This window comes from Nothoprocta perdicaria, unplaced genomic scaffold, assembly GCF_003342845.1.
Source record: "Nothoprocta perdicaria isolate Ctin4 unplaced genomic scaffold, notPer1 scaffold_65, whole genome shotgun sequence".
In the NCBI taxonomy this organism is placed as follows: Eukaryota; Metazoa; Chordata; class Aves; order Tinamiformes; family Tinamidae; genus Nothoprocta; species Nothoprocta perdicaria.
The window spans coordinates 456445-473019 of record NW_020455921.1 but is presented as its reverse complement, the minus strand read 5'-3'; the positions used below and the strand labels follow the sequence as shown (position 1 = coordinate 473019).

The 16575-nt window shown below is 37.2% G+C and overlaps 1 protein-coding gene across 1 annotated transcript in view; it reads right to left on the bottom strand.

Moving 5' to 3' along the window:
- CA8 (carbonic anhydrase 8) overlaps positions 1 to 16575 on the bottom strand; it is a 42412-nt gene that overhangs the window by 4147 nt on the left and 21690 nt on the right. The window contains exons 5-8 of the mRNA XM_026050093.1: positions 14461 to 14523; positions 13448 to 13496; positions 10166 to 10278; positions 4905 to 5076 (exon numbers count right to left, since the gene is read on the bottom strand). Of these exons, the coding sequence (XP_025905878.1) occupies positions 4942 to 5076; positions 10166 to 10278; positions 13448 to 13496; positions 14461 to 14523 (360 nt within the window). The 3' untranslated portion in view covers positions 4905 to 4941. The remainder of the gene's footprint in view (positions 1 to 4904; positions 5077 to 10165; positions 10279 to 13447; positions 13497 to 14460; positions 14524 to 16575) is intronic.

Sequence of the window (16575 nt, the reverse complement as noted above, 5' to 3'; positions counted from 1 at the left end):
GAAAAACAAGCCGTGTTGACACTGCAGAGTCAAGCTCACATCCTGTTCCCTGTTACTACAATGAAGAAGTGTGAAGCCACCTGGGAAGGCTCCATCTCCAGGTGAGGAGGAACTTCTTTACTGTGAGGGTGACAGAGCAGTGGAACAGGCTGCCCAGGGAGGTTGTGGAGTCTCCTTCTCTGGAGGTCTTCAAAACCTGCCTGGATGCCACCCTGTGCCACATGCTCTAGGTGTGCTTGAGCAGGAAGGTGATCTCTAGATGATCTCTAGAGGTCCCTTCCAACCTTGAATATTCTGTGAAGSCAGCATCTTTCRACCATTCCTGAAGCTCTTCCTCCCCTAAACTCCTCCCTGTTCCTGGTACATTTCCAGGAGCTCTCAGATTATGGTGTGTGGTTCACACGTCAAAAGCATTTGGCACTCTGTCCCATGGTCTGCTCAGCTCTCAAACATAATCACACTCTCAACTACTCYGAGGTGGCAGCAGTGTTGTGCACTGTACAGAAGGTCTTCAAGACAGGAGAACAATACTCAGTTTTGCTGATAAAATAATGTTGAGTCTCTTTCAAGGACTGAAACAACAGTTAAACCAAATCCTTCCCAAGCAAAAAATCTAAACTCACAGAGACAAATAATGAATGATTGATGAAAAAAACACTGAGAAGCAGAATACTCCTATTTCATCACATCTAACAATTCAGTATTTACATATTTAAATAGTTGGTGTTGATTAACCGTTTGTTTTTTGAAACCAGGAAAAAGAGAAGAATGGTCATAATAGCTTTATGATACGTAGACATTGAAAGCTCAGTCCAGGTTTGAATCAACAGAAAGTATAAAATCCTTGAGTGTAGGAACCTCCTCAGAGCAACCCRTCTGTGAGCTTCTAGGAAGCGCAAAGGCTACAAGTAACTGAAAGGAAAGATGTATACTTATTGGTAAAGTGTGAATGRGTGAGTTGGGCCTGTTTAGCTTGGAGAAGGCCGAGAGGGGATCTGATTAACATGGATATGTTCATGAAGGGGGAATGTAGGGAGGATGGGGCCAAGCTCTTCTCACTGGTGGCCAGCAACAGGACAAGGGGTAATGGGTGTAAGTTGAAACACAGCAAGTTCCATCTCYATATGAGGAGGAACTTCTTCACWGTGAGGGTGACAGAGCCCTGGCACAGGCTGCCCAGGGAGGCTGTGGAGTCTCCTTCTCTGGAGGTCTTCAAAACCCGACTGGATGCCGCCCTGTGCCCCATGCTCTGGGTGTCCCTGTTTGAGCAGGAAGGTTGGAGTAGTCTCTAGAGGTCCCTTCCAACCTTACATATKCTGTGTTTCTGTGAGGTTCACTGAGCTCTGCTTAGACGAAAAAAAAAATGACAAACACAACCACACCATTCTTAACTCATTCTCCAAGGCAARGCATAACTGCACAGCTCATTCTTTATCTGAATGTCCTGTTTTTTCACAATGTATGTTCTACCAATGTCATATAACTGTCAATGTCACAAAGAACTACCTGTTTAATGACAACTCACTCCTATTGGCAACACYGACCCTCTGTTCAGCACCCTAAGTAAGTAGTAGCACACGGGYTTGCTGCCACAAAAGCATTTCAGCAGCTCCAAAAATAAATGTGCACCATGCATTTATCAAATGCCATGAGTATTGTCATATTGCCCTCTCTCCTTATCCTATATCATGAAACTAGTGCTGTGCCACTTTTTGCTTGTCCGTTCAGATCCCACAATACCCTGCAGATAGTATCTACAACACCAAGTATGCTCTGTTACTCCCACTCTAAATTATTCCCTCCTATTGCTTAGGCCTAGCACAATCCCTGTGGGGTAACGAGGAGTAGTACCAAGGAGAAGGGTCTCCAGGTCCACGATCTGGGGGATCGTCAGGTAGATCCACCCAAGCCACTGTGCACGCYGCACCTTGATCCATGCCTTGATCCGGCTCAGGTGGGGAGGCAGGCATGTCCCCTTTTGCCTGACCAGAGTCTCTGGAGCCAGACCCTTTATAGGCTTTTATTGTCTCAAAAAGGGTTCACCACCGTCCATGGAGGCAGCCCATTTCTCGGTCACCACTCACAGACTTATCCCACAAGGTGACTCCGATGCTGTCCCAGGTGGCCAAATCATAAATATTCTGTGCAGTTAATGTCCAACAGTCCTCGTGTACCCAGGCTAATTCACCAGGACTAGCCAATCAGCTTCTTGTTTTGGTTCTTTGCTTGCTGATGGAACAAGGGCACTGCTGTCCTTGAAGCTCCCACAAATCCCTTAGTATTTTAATGATCTTTCTGTCTGCTCCTGAGTCCTCATAGGAATATTCAGCCAGCACAGGGAGTCCCAGTCAAAAACCAATTATTCAATCCTCTGAAAGAGAGAAGAGGCCTTTTCTGAGGATATCTGACCTACGTAGGGAGCTGCTGCCTTACTCCTGGAGGAAATAGTGCGAGGAAGAGTTTTCTTCCTCTTCTGGAGGTGATCAAGACCACATGGTTTCTTTTTAGGCTTCATATATCTAGTTCCCAGGGCATCAGAGGCAAACTCAGTAGCAAGAATGTAATGTGAACCCCTGAGTGGTTCTGCGCTATTTGGACTGATGCACCCAAAACTAAAAGGAGAACTTGCCCAAATGCATTTCTGATAAGTAATTCAATCAGGAGAGCTAAAGCCCATATTTTCCTTCTATCCTCACAATGTCTATAGTCACAGTTATTTTTCAGTGCTTTAGCATTCATAATTAGCATAGCCCTACAATGAATACTATGGTTTTATAGTAAAAACCTATCATTTAGGAATTAAAAATGTAGATTATTTTGTGAAGCATGGCCAAGGTAAATACTATTTTAAACCATTATTTATAAATGTTGGCAAGTGCAATAAAATTTTAAACATGAAAGCAAAAGGGAAATTTTCACATTTCAACTCCAGCAGTTGTTAAACTCTTTCATGCTTAAAATTCAAAGTCAGTATGTCAAGTAATTTCACTGTTACAGAGACTTGAATTACCTGCATTGGCCTTAGGGCATTATTCACCAAGAGAAAAATTGTAGTTTAATATTGCTATGGTTTTCCCAAGTAATTTTCATGCAGAAGTTGGGCTGAATTTGAATCATCCATTTCAAGATTAAACTGACGACATTTTGTGATTGCAGAGAACCATGTAATTGAGAATTCTTGGCTTACAGATGTGCCCAAAATTAAAGAATGAGAATAAAATATTAATGGAAAGACCAATGTTTTGTTTTCTTCACTTAAATTCTGGCATGATGATAAGGTTATAAAATACAAAAAAAAATGCTTACTTGGAAAATATTTCAGTGCTTACATTATATTGAAAGACCTTCATYGAATTGTTGGCCACTCTCCCAGCCAATTTAATAATTTCTGTCACATGCATAAGGAAAGATAATATTCCACTGGGTTTTAATACATTTATTTTTGGAAACTTTAAATTATTAATCCATGTCAGGCGTTATCTGCTGCTTGATCATTTGTTAATTTCATATGAAGTTGGAGGCTGGACATAGAGTAAAATAGGAATAAGGAGTTCTGTCAGTGATTCAGGACAAAAATTGAATGCACAAATAAATATCCTTACCTCAGCATGCACATCAAAACATTCTCCCAGGTGAAACTCTAAATAAATTGGCTCTCTTTGYGAGCATATGGTTTTGAAGCAATGTGCCAACAGAAAAGCTGACACCTTCAACTAATGGATTCTATCAGTACAAAAAAAGGATAATGAATTTTATTGAAATAGTAAAACAACTCTACTGTTGTTTTACTATTTCAATAAAATTTACTGTACAATACTAGCTGAAAGCTTTTTTAATTTATGTTACAAAAATGCAGGACTTATTACATAAAGCAAAAGAAGATTTCCATTTCTTTTGGAAGACATCTGTCTTATTAGTGATAGGTGAGACCACTTCTATTGCAAAATTAACCATAAATGTTGTTGTCTGACTTACTACTTGTATGGCAACTACTCTTGATAGCAAATTTTCTTTAATTTAAGTCTCTAAGAATCTCATTACTAGGTTTTTCATTTAGTAAACCATTGATTACATAAGTATTATGAGCTTTAGTGAATAACAGTAGAGTTTTGAGGGAATATTCCTTGTAATTGATAGGRTCAGAGGAACATGGCATGAGAGGTTTTAATAGCTCAAGTGTGGATAAAGCAGGTTCATATGTCTATTAACTCTCACACCCCAAATCCAAAGTTATCTCTAAATTCTTGCTCTGTGAGTCAGTGGGGACTAGTAACAACACTGAGGAGAAGAAGCAACAACTACCTTCATAAATGAAATATTGTGAAAAATTAGCAATGACAAAAGTTAATTAATCAGTCTCCTCTTGTATCTGCACTTGTTTTACATAAGACTCATTGTTGGGTTGGAAAAGCACAGCATTCTAACATAGAGAGAAGACATCCAGAAAGAGACTTTCCTGAAATAGTACCATTTCTTAAGAGTACAACACAAGGAAGACTCGCTGATGACTCATTCTATAAAAACAAATTAAAAAAAAAATCAACCAACGCACCTACATAACTGGGAAATCTACCACATAATCTTAGGTATTAGTTACTATTGCTCACTGCAGAGAGAGAATTTTTTAAGCTGCAAAAAAATAAGCATGATCTAACTGTGCTTGATCCATTATCTCAACACAAAGACTTCAATTAATTACATTTCACAGTAGATGCTAGACATTGAAAAACTTAATTCTCAGCATTTCAGAAGGATAAACAAACCCTTTTTTACCATATGACAAAGTAAAATACCATAGATTTACAATTGTAACAATGTATTCTGTGGATTTTTTCTCCTTTAGCAAAATATTCCCAATGAAAACTACTTAAATGTTTTGATTTTTCTGCTAAGCTTCTACTTACCAGAATAATGATTTATTTTAGTCGTCTTCCTTTTCTGCTACTGGAATGCGGCCCTGATGACTCTGTCACTAAGTGGCTGAGTTGGTCTGAAGTTGTCCCCTAAGATTCCATCACAGCCCTCTAGAAGTTCTGCGCCTTTAACATGTGTCCTCAATCTACGAAATTCTTCTATCTGAAAGGTAAAAAACAAACATGAAGAAGGTGCAATATATTCTTCATCATGGGACTAATGATACTCACTTAAATATTCATTATTATCATTTTAAAATAATTGGGAACACTGTCAAAACATGTAACATAGAAAAAGCCAGTAGCTTTCATGTACCCGTTTTTGCAAACTTATACTTCACATTTTCGTCATTCTGGCAAGGATCTATATTCTCCATATCCATTGTAGAGTACATCCTTCAAATTAACCCCTGAGTTGTTACACCAGGGTAATCATTCTGGTCTTCTTCAAAAAAGTGCATTTCAGGAATACCACAGTCAACTGGAAACTGTTATCTTTTTTTTTCAGTGATGTAAATTGTTATTTATTTATTTAAATTTTTAATTTATTTTATTTATTTTAAAAAAGCTAAACTAGGAGTATTTTGATCTGACTCTCAATTTTAGATGAAATGTATCGGCACCTTTCATGGAAAAGTATCCTGTATTTTCTAATAAAAATGAAACCATCCTTCAAAGGTTCTTTAGATGTAGGTGCTAAACATTTTCTTTTACCAAATATAATTTTGACATGATCAAATGAAACATTTCAGTCAATCCAAAGGAAATATATGACTCGATAATCTCATTTTTTGAGATTTCTCAGTTTTATCATATCTGGGATTTTAGATTGGTGATAAATGCCTGTAACTTTCATCTCCATACTCAATATCAGCATTGAGATGTGTATGATACAAGACCACAAAAATCAGTCCATCTTTCCTCAAATCTGCTGTACCTCTGTACCCAGAAATCAACACTCTTTTATTTCTTGCAGTTGAGATATAAGGTAGCAACTTAGCCTGAAAAGGCGAAAGGCAGAAAAACTTTTGAAAAGTGTTATTAAATCAAACTAAAAACAAACCCACTCCATGCTTGTAAATTTAAAATGTCTTTGGGATTCAAATGCTGAATGGGTTCTGTAAGATAGCCTCATTCATCATCGCTGAACTAAATCAACATTGCAAAGTCTGAAATAAAGGTAGTTTATGCRGGAACATTTTACAAGATTTTGGATTTTTTGATCTACTGAGAATGAGAGATTTCAAATACAGCTGAAGGAGAAGGGAAAGACGACCCTGTGCAAAGCTGGCATTTTGTTAACTATCTGCTAATGTAACTACAAATGCTCTGCTCCAATCCCTACAGTGGAAACTTTCTCCAGCAGGTGCTCCTCACAAAGCAGCTTCCAGTTTCTTCAGTCAAGAAAACAGAACTGACCTGATGCCTAAGCCTGGCCTTTAGTCTGCAGGGAAGTCAGGAATTGGAGCCTCACTTTAGAGGGGGAATCACTTTCAAGCTGGCCAGTCTCCTTGCTCAGCCTTTGACATCACGATTCAGATCAACATAACAGAGGTCTTCACTCTGGAGAATTTGTTCTTTCCATGTGGAAATTTCCACGTGGATAAGGGAATGTGTGTGTCCCATTTATTCTGCATCCAACATGGGATCAGTTGCTTTCTTCTCACCACTTTCTTACCCTAATCCTCTCACAAATCAGTGCTGTGCAGTACACCTTGTAGGACTATAGAGAAAATTAGTATTTTTGATGGACGTGGATAAGATCCTTGGATATTTACACATCTTCAATAGAAACAGCCATGCATAAATATTCTTCTCATACACAGAAGACACTGAGGATGACCCAGACCTGTTCACACTGAAATTGAGGATCAAATTCTACCCACAAGAAGAGTAAATCCACAGTGCTAACCTCCTCATTTCTGCTGAAGGTTTACACATCGAACAGTTTTCAATGAATGTTTATATCATTTCCCTGCAATGCCTAACATTGCTTTAGTCCATTTATTTAAATATTTACTGAAGAAAAGAATAAACAAAATGAAGAATACCTGCATGCTTTCTCTATGCACATTTCTCTTACATGAGAAACAGGAGTATTAAAATTTTCCTTAAAAATGTCATATGCCTTCATGAAAACAGACCTGTTTCCAGTAAGCAGAATACCATGAACCTTACAGAGTGCTTTATTTCAGACTACACAGATTTGCATAATTTCTACACTGCCTGGRCTAGTTACTATTTCTATTCTTTAAGACGATTTGATTTCATATCAGCAAGACAAAGGACTAGAGCCCTGGCTGCTCAATACAAAAGCAGTTAGCTTTGACGATGAGTACAGCAGAACAACAACTCCTCACCATATTGCTGTTTAAGATCCCTGCTCCGACTGCCTTGAACAATGTACTTTTCTGTGCTTCAGTGAAYCGCAAAGCAAATTATTCACAAACATCCAATTTTAAAAATATATAGTGGAGAAAAGCATGAGCTAGTATTTCCCCACTTTCCTGTTCTTCACAGGCCTACTAGGAGGGGAAGGGTTCATTGTACTTCTGTCATCTACACACCTGGACTAAGTGTCTCGCAATACCAGTCAACACATAATCCTCTCTCTCTGCTGTATATTTTAACATGAGACAAGTGAGGATGATAGAAACACAAAGGAAGGGCAGACATGTATAAAGAGAGTACAGTCAATAGCACAAGGCAGCTTTCCAGACACAACCTGATCTCTTCTCCACTGAGGTCAATAACATAACTGCAAGAATCAGATTGCAAAGCCCTTATTCTCAGTGGAGAACATCACGTGCAAATTTCATCCAGATCTCATAGAACTATTTGTGAAAAAAATCACTCTGAGGGAAATAAGGAGTGCAGCAACAAGCCACCAATTTCCATGTAAGCATAACCAAACTCTAGGAATGCACACCCTCATGCTGCAGTTCCAGTTTGCTCTTCTGCTATTCATGTAACTCACATGTTCYGATCACAGCAGCTCAAATCATATGCATATGGAGATGATTCTCCTTTTATTTCTATTGGCTCAAATCAGGAGCAACTCCACTGCATGCAGTTGAACTTTACCATCTAAAATTGTTTTCAGGAGAAAAAGATACTCTGCTTTGAAATGGTCAGTCCATTACACATATGGGAAAAGTTACATATCTATTGTTTCTAAGACAAGCAAATACGAAATTATTCAGGTATTCCCATGAACAAGAATTGCGATTTTAATCACTTTATTTTCCCTTATGTACCATTCTATGTTGATGCAATCAATAATCTACATCAATATTGCTAATCAATATTGCTATGTTAATTACAGGAAATGAGAATGTGAAAGAGTATCTTGTCTTCAATGTATTCACCCTCATCAGAGAAAGGCAATAAACCCTATTCCAAATATGACTATATCATTCCTTAGTATAAATCATTATTGACAGTCAGACATTGATTATTCTATGACCTAACAYGAAAACAGAAAGCCATGAATTAGTCTCTTACTTGCTATAATCACAGGCACTGCTATTTATTATATAAAGGGTTTGAAGTTTCATAAACTTTGTTCATTAATAAACCACGAAGTTCTACAAGTGAATGACACATTTGAAATGTATTTCAATTAATTAGAAATGCATTATTACTGATAACTATGCTTTATGGCTATAAGCATGTTTAATAAAATTAAATACCTTTCCATCGATGATTCAAAAAGATCTACATTATGCTACATCCTCCTTTTTTCCCCACAATCAAGAATACTTGTATTTCTAACATCTCCTTAAATTGCACTTTCCTATGTGCTCTTCCCCAAATGCACAAACAGTCCAGCTAGTTAGTCGGGTTTAGTTTTGTTTAGTCCAGTCTCAGGTAAGAACATGCTATAACACACCAAGTCAATGTATAAGTCAGCTACTCCTCACGTAAAGGTCCAAGCCATGGTCATGAATTTTCCCTACATACTATGTATGTATGGGAGGGTCTTTCTTCAAGGGAAGTATTCAAGATGTGCTCAGTGATTAGAGCACAATAGCAATGCTGAATCATGGATTTTTACTTTGGTAGCACAATTTCTCATGTGAAGTTTTATTCTCTTCACAGCGGATTATACCATCTTGGGTTTTTTTATGGTAAACTGGCACCTGCATTGATCGAAGTCACATTTTTCTACTTTCTTAATCCTTCTTTTCATCTTCCCCACTCCTTCCTCCCACCATGCATGGATGGCTTGATCTGTGCCCTCATCTGTGTGGTGACTAAAAGGACTGTATGCAAGCACACCTGTGCTGTGGTTGTAAACACAGATCTACATAAAAACAAGTTGGTATTGTAGAGTTTTTCAAATTACATACCATGAACAGCCTCTGTAACTACTATAGCCCTCAAAAACTACTATTCTTACAATAGTATTTATTAAGCTAAAAGTCCTCACTATATTTAAAAATTCTACGAGTGGCATACAGAATTAGGGAATACAGACTACAMAATATGTAATATGTATGAAATAAGAAGTCACACATTGACTCAAACTTACAGCTATGGTTTTTACACTTCTGATTAAGTCCTCTTATTTATCATATCATATTCAGGTAATTACATGCCATGCAACAAAATATACTGTCCTTTTAAGTTACTCTGAATCTAATAATACCAGTAGATATGTGTTTTCATTTAATCAGAGCAACCAATAATAAGACTTCTCCTTTCATAATCAAGTAAAGTATTACAAAAAAAAGTACTTAAAATACAATTCTGTGAAATCAAATTGAAACAGGCAGCTTTCACTAGTCATTTATTGTAAAAATAGAACTTAAAAAAAAAAAAAAAAAAAAAACCAAGGTAAGTTAAATAGAGTTCAATGCAATACAGCTAACATATGCTAACTTATAATTCTCCAGGACATAATGTTTCCCTATGCTTTTCTGTTCCTTTAACATGAAAAACTAGTTATATTTGAAAGCTTACGATCACAAAGAATTGAAATTCTTTTGCCCATTGACTTCTTTCCTTTTCTTTTACTTTAATAAAGAATTATTTTAAATGCAGATGGTAAATGATAGCRAAGTTTTTCATCTCTGACCTTTATATTGCTTTTAGTGACTCAAAAAGCTTAACCTTTACTTGAAAAGTCATGTACTGATCTAATGGGATCTTCAAGGAGAAGCAGATATAATGCTCTGATGTATGTATTTGCACGCTATAACCTTTAGCTCGTAACTATATTCTAAGGTCACTTCAAGCAGAGCTGTTACCTGCACTTGGGACACAGTCAAAGGATAGCGAAATAATATCCAGGTGACACCTTCACTGCAGGGTGGAATAGTTAGGGAGCCCTCATACACCCAGTAGTCACGTAGTAGAGGATCTGAAATTAAAAGAATTGTTGATTGTTAGTGACATTAAGGAAGAAGGCTGTGTTAATTATGATAGCTTTTGATAGCCATGGGCTTGTTCATATGAATTAGTTAGTATGTGGTAAGCTCAGTATGAATTTACAGCCTGCCAAGTTCTGTCCATCAATTTCTCATGTGAACATACATGAATCCCATCATTAGCTCCCCTTTGAAAAAGGTTAATTTGGTGGCACAGCTTTACAGTAACTTCTCTCAATACACTTGCTGTATACTATGCTCAATGACTGTTTTACAGATAATCATTTTACAGATGTGAAAAATAATATATATCAATTTCTTAAAATTATATAATAAACAAATAACACAGTTGGAAAGAGCCTCTGGGTTTCCTGATCCCACATTCCCTACTGTAATGGCTGTTAGATCTGCCCTCCTTTGTGCCTAGCACCACAGGTTTGAAAGAAGGGATGGAGGAATTAGATATTTTCCTGTCACTSTGGTCAATTTGAATCTCAAGCCCAATATTGCATGGAGCTTAAAGTTCATTGCTGGATTGAGATCTGAATTCCTTATCTCTTGCTAACAGAGGCAGGAAACATTCATGTCAAAAGCTGTAAGAAAGATCCCATTTAGAAGGCAGAGGCATGAAAAAGGCTGTGGTGATTAAATTTGGACTGAATTCTATATTTGGGGTATGTTTTAAGGATGAATTTATATAATTCTGTAGTTAAAAAAAATAGTGAAAACAGCTCAGATTATTTAGTTTTGAATTCTCATGACATACTTATCTGAGATACGCTAGTGCCTCAGAAAAGAACTTAAATTTCACAGGGAAAACAAATAGAGTTTATGCCAGGAATTATTCTGTTGTCTCTCATGAAAATGTACAACAGTTTATCCAAGCGGAGTTCTAACTCTACAAGCAACAAATTTGATTTTAATGATTAAATTCCCTATGGATTCGAATCATCTCGCACTTCAGGAGTGAAACTAAGTATGACTGTCCTTCCCTGTCATTGGACACACTATCCAACATAGTATAAATTATATATAGAGAGAGAGTACATATAATATTTATAAAATATATATTATATATGTAAATGATTATATGAATATATAATAAAAATATGTAATTGTTTTTCTTTGTGAATATTCATAAATATATTTAATAATTATTATATGTATATAAAATATATAGTATATATACTATATAATATATATAATAAAGTATTTAGAAGAAACTGCCTGATTTGAAGACAGAGGAAAAGAGAAAAAAAAAAAAAAAAACAGAGGAAGGTTCATCCTGACAGAGCGCTAAAAAATATTGTGACCAGCTTGACAAAGACAGGATAGGATGCTGAAAATCGGAATATGTTTGCTCTTTTGTCCTAACCTGTAACTGCCATTTCACTAGTAGCTCACGGAATATCATTAGAATTAAACCTTGCTAATGAAGCATGTGATTGTTAGTAAATAGTTTTTGTTTCATTGTTTCATTTCACGGTTAGGGAATTGCATAGGAAATTTATTGAAAGAAAGTTGCATTGTCAAACACTCAAACATTAGGAGTTGCAAGAATTAATTTAGCCCTTCCTGTGCATGCACTGTAAGCCTTGTGGCAGGATCACTTTTCCTGATTTATTTGCAAAGATGGATGACGTTCTCCTGAATAGCAGCTCCAACATTTGGCTTTCCCAATGTTCAATATGTGGTCTGAGGTCCTTGAATCCACGGTATTCAAATATGCATATTAAAAGTACCTAATTGTTCACTTCCTCATAAGTATTTCTAAAGCACTCATTTCTTCACTGAGTGCTTCAAAAACATGAATTAATTTATTTTTCCAACACTGCAGTGTGGTGAGGAAGGCCAGATTATCCCCCAATTTTAAATCTGGGGAACTGAGATGTAGAGAGATTAAGGTCAAATGCATCTATTCACTTGAGATGCACAATATGAGATGCTTAGAATCTGACTTCTCAGAGCGGTTAACTTTCTATAGCACACTGTGCAGAGCACTGCTCCCACTGACTTCAGCTGCAGCTGTAAGCACTCAGCACTTCTGCAAATCAGACCCCATGATCTCAAGTCAGACAGCCAGAATATGAGGAACATACAGTTAGAGACCACTTGTTAAAAATTAGGTTTATGTGACTTGATTTTCATCTAGTTCTAGGAACTTTGAAGCAGAGGTCTTCTTATGAAAATATAATTTCTGGTCCTGCAATTAAAGGATGTTTAATAATGCATATATAAAAAGGGGCACAGGCAGGCTTAATTCCTGCAGTTCCTAACTGCTGAGCAGTTGACTTTGCAACACAAGCAGTATTCTTTCAATATAGTTAATACAGTTTAATATAGATCAGGGTTTCTTCAGAAAATTAGTTTAAAGCTCTTGCAGCTATGCCACAGAATTTAGCTCAGATGCAATCACTGAAGAAATATATTTCTTCTAGAAATGTATTTTTTCGAGACAAGGTATAGAAATTAAGCAGATAACTTTACTCTTCCTTGAGCAAAAACTGGCATTGTTTGAGGAATATCAGCTTCCTATTTTATGTAGAAGCAATGAAAGGATTAGACATAGTTCCCCAAGCAGGTGGGTTAAGAAATCATCACGAAAACTAGCCACAGGTTTCCCCATGCCATATGAACTGCAAGGACACTACAGTGTCACATTTCACTTACATGATGCAGGGGAAAAGATACTTCAGTTACCAAAAGGGCTTTTTCCACATTCCTATCAGCACCATGCACTACTAGAAAATGCACTGCTACCTTACAGGACATTCCCTCAGGCCTGCAGACAATCCCTTTGATCAAGATCGTCTCAGCCTCTGCAATTAGCTTCAAATAGCCAAGGTCTCCTGGATCCGTTTTATCCCAGCATGGCTCTGCACCTTTAATGCTGGGGTCAGGGACTGTAACTACCTTTGAGTATCACAGCTCTCCTCCCTGTGATCCAGCTCTACTGGAGAGGCAATGCTTTGGAGATTGAGACTGGCACAGCAAAGAACAAGATGGGCATTTGTTGGATATTTTCCAGATAGACAATATTTCTTTCCTTCCTGYGTTAGACAATATATTAGATAATGCTAGACAACATTATCTCCCCATGTCAGATGTGACAAAAAGCTTTGTCACTTATCCACACACACAAAAGTAAGTAAAAGCACCTACCTGGCAATAAAGAGTTGGGATTAAAACAGGGTATTGTTTTGGATTTTCCCTGAAAAAATGAAGACAAATCAATTTCATCTCTAGTTTCTCACTAAAATGATGATGAATGGAGGGGTATGTTAAAAAACGCAGTGTGTTTTTCAATATTAAACCTTGAATTCCTGATCATAGCAACCATTAATAGCCTCCATTTAATCATCACTGCATTTGTCCATGCACCTATACAAAAACCTTTCTTTTCGTATTTTTGCCTCATGGTCACTTCTTTTCCACCAGGGCATGAAAGTCAGTTTAAAGCTTCCCTTCTAACAACAGCTTCTATGTTTTTTTTTAATCTTCAGCCTCCACTGAAGTGAATAGATAGTCTCATCAGGCCTAGATAGAAAACTTTTCACTCACAAACCTCAAAATACTTTATAGTCAAGGGTAAGCATGATTATTTCTGCTTTCAAGAGCCAATGAAGCACAGGGGTTAAATAACTTGCCCCAGSTCATGCAAAAAAGCAAATATCCTGATCATCTCAGGGTTCTTATCTGTTCTTGAGGTTACCTAAAAATAATCCACCCAATAAGACTGCAGTGCCCTCTTCCTACTGCAAGTTAATATGGGTGTTCAGTTTATCCATTTATCTATTTTTTTCTTCTATGGATAAACCCAGACAAGTTTGGAGATGATGATACTGGGGATCCTGAACATGCTGCAGTGCTCATATTCATCCTCTGTACTGATAATCTCTGAAAAYGAAGTACTTGCGATCGGTTCCTGGCAAAGGAGATTAAACTATCCTTCGGTCAGGAAAGGAAGTAACTAAAAAAGTCTGTATATTGCCTAGAGATACTGTAAAATGATAATACATGATCTGATCCAGGCCACTGGACTATGGCTTTCACATGTGGTTTTACTACAAATAAGTCTGAAACATTTTCTTGGCTTCAGTGTTTCATATATACCCTTCCCTGAGCTATTGCAACTCTGGTCAGTGAAGGCAGCATTTCTTCAGGCAATGCCTTACCTTGTACTGGATGTCCTGGAGAATTTCAGTTACAGCCTTTAGGCCTACATGTTCTTTCCCTATCTGAAATACAGCAAGCAGAGATGAACTTYAGCATTCTCTTATTTCTGAAACTCTGAGGCAAGACAGAGATCACCCAGTACAGTGAGTTCTGCAGTTGTTTTTAGTTAAGCTACAYCCCCTTGCATTAGCCAAATACGCTGTTATATGGCAACTCCAGACAATTGTATTACATACAATAAAGTCATCAGCAAAAATAATRATGAGGTTTAAATAACTTTAAGGCAGAGACAGAGCTGACAGAACAAAAAAAAAAGGAGACAAAGTAAAGTAAAGTTGAGTTTAACAAGTCTTAACTGATCTTGTTTTGCAGCATGTTCTGCATGTAAGGTCAAAATCATGCAGCCCTGTGACATATAAATGCCAAGGATAYAGGTTTTGTCAGAAAAGCACGCAGAGAGGAACAGAGTGAACAAACATGGCAGATGCTTTTTGATTTTGTCCCACAGCATTGCAAATCTAGGTCCAAGGCATCTCTGAAACCCAGGGAAGTTTTGCCAGACTGCAGAGTGCAGAACAACAGATCTCCTCACACTCACAGGCATCTGTTTCTACCAGTGAAAGCCCCGTGCCAAGCAGCCTGCAGCACTGCCTTCATCAAGTCTACAAAGTACAGGCTATGGGGCTTTCAAAAGAAATAAAATTTKGAAATGAGGTTGTAGATCCTACTATTTACCTTTGGAATTACACTGGCAAAATAGAAGCTGAATGGCTTTCACTTGATTTGTTTGCCAACTTGTACACATCTGAGGTAGGGAAAGAAGTGGATATGGATGAGAAGAGCAGAGTTGGAGCCTGAAAGATTTGTTCACTTTTTTTGTTTTGTTTTGTTTTGTTTTGTTTTTTTGGAACACAGCATGGCAGTCGTCATGGGAAGGAAGCAATAGATCATCAACAAAATGTAGTTTGTACTTCTAGGAAGTAAGAAGGATTCCTTTGCTTGCTTGTTTCAGATAGGGATGCAGTTTAAAACCTTCCAAGTAGGTCAATTACTTTAGAGATGTGGTTTCTAGCTTAATCATCACAAAGGTCAGTCATTTAAGTCAATGAAAATATTTTTATTGCCCTCAACAACAATATTTTTCTGAGAACTGTAGTACAAAATTATTGCTTTCTATGTCTTCACTCAGAAAAAGATATGATAAAACTTGCTCTCCCCATCACTTTAATACTGTTAATACTGTTAATATATAAATACCATTTTTATTCAGTCAATTTTAATTATGTGAAGTCCTTGCTGACTTCTAAGAAAGCATCCTGGAATGTTTAAGAACTCTGATTGAGGTGAGAGACCAGAAATGGAAAATGGTTTCAGATTTATTGAAGAACTTAAATATAACTTTCTAACTAACTCCAAGGTTACCTCTGCTGGAATTAGAAGGTGACTTACATAAGCAGTATGGCATAGCCCTTTAGGACACAAAACTGAGAGAAYGAAGACTATCTTAACATTCATTTTTAGCAGTTCTGAATCAAYGTTGGACTTACGACCAATATACCTCTCAACTCAGACAGAGGTAAAGCTCAAAGGCACTCATAACATCATTATGAAATATGACAAATTAATAATACTACTGTGGAAGAAAATCCATTTGATCTAAGGATGTATTCTGATTTTTTTTCCTTCAAACTAATTTAAATCGAACTGTTTGCCACTTGTCATGAGGAGGATGGGAAACTAGTATTTGGAAGCTATAGCCTTTCTTATGGGGTGTAGCCCTTGAAAAATCTGYAGTAGCAATTAGATTGTTGGGCTATCTCCCTAGTTTGCACCTTTTCACCAGCAGGCTTTGAGCATCTTCTTCTGGGTTTTTCTGAGAGCTTGTCCAACCACTCACTACACTGTTACAGCTGACATCTGTGAAGAATGTCTTCTGTGTGAAGAAATGTTCTTGTCCTTGTGTTTAGAGAGGAACAATTCCATGCAATCCTGCAATTTTGGGCTGTGCCAATGCCAATGGGTCAGCAGGATTTTCTTTTTCTTTTCTTTTTTTTTTTTTTTTTTTCTCCTTTCCTTTTTTTTTTTTTTAAGCAGAAGACGGCATATCCTGGCTG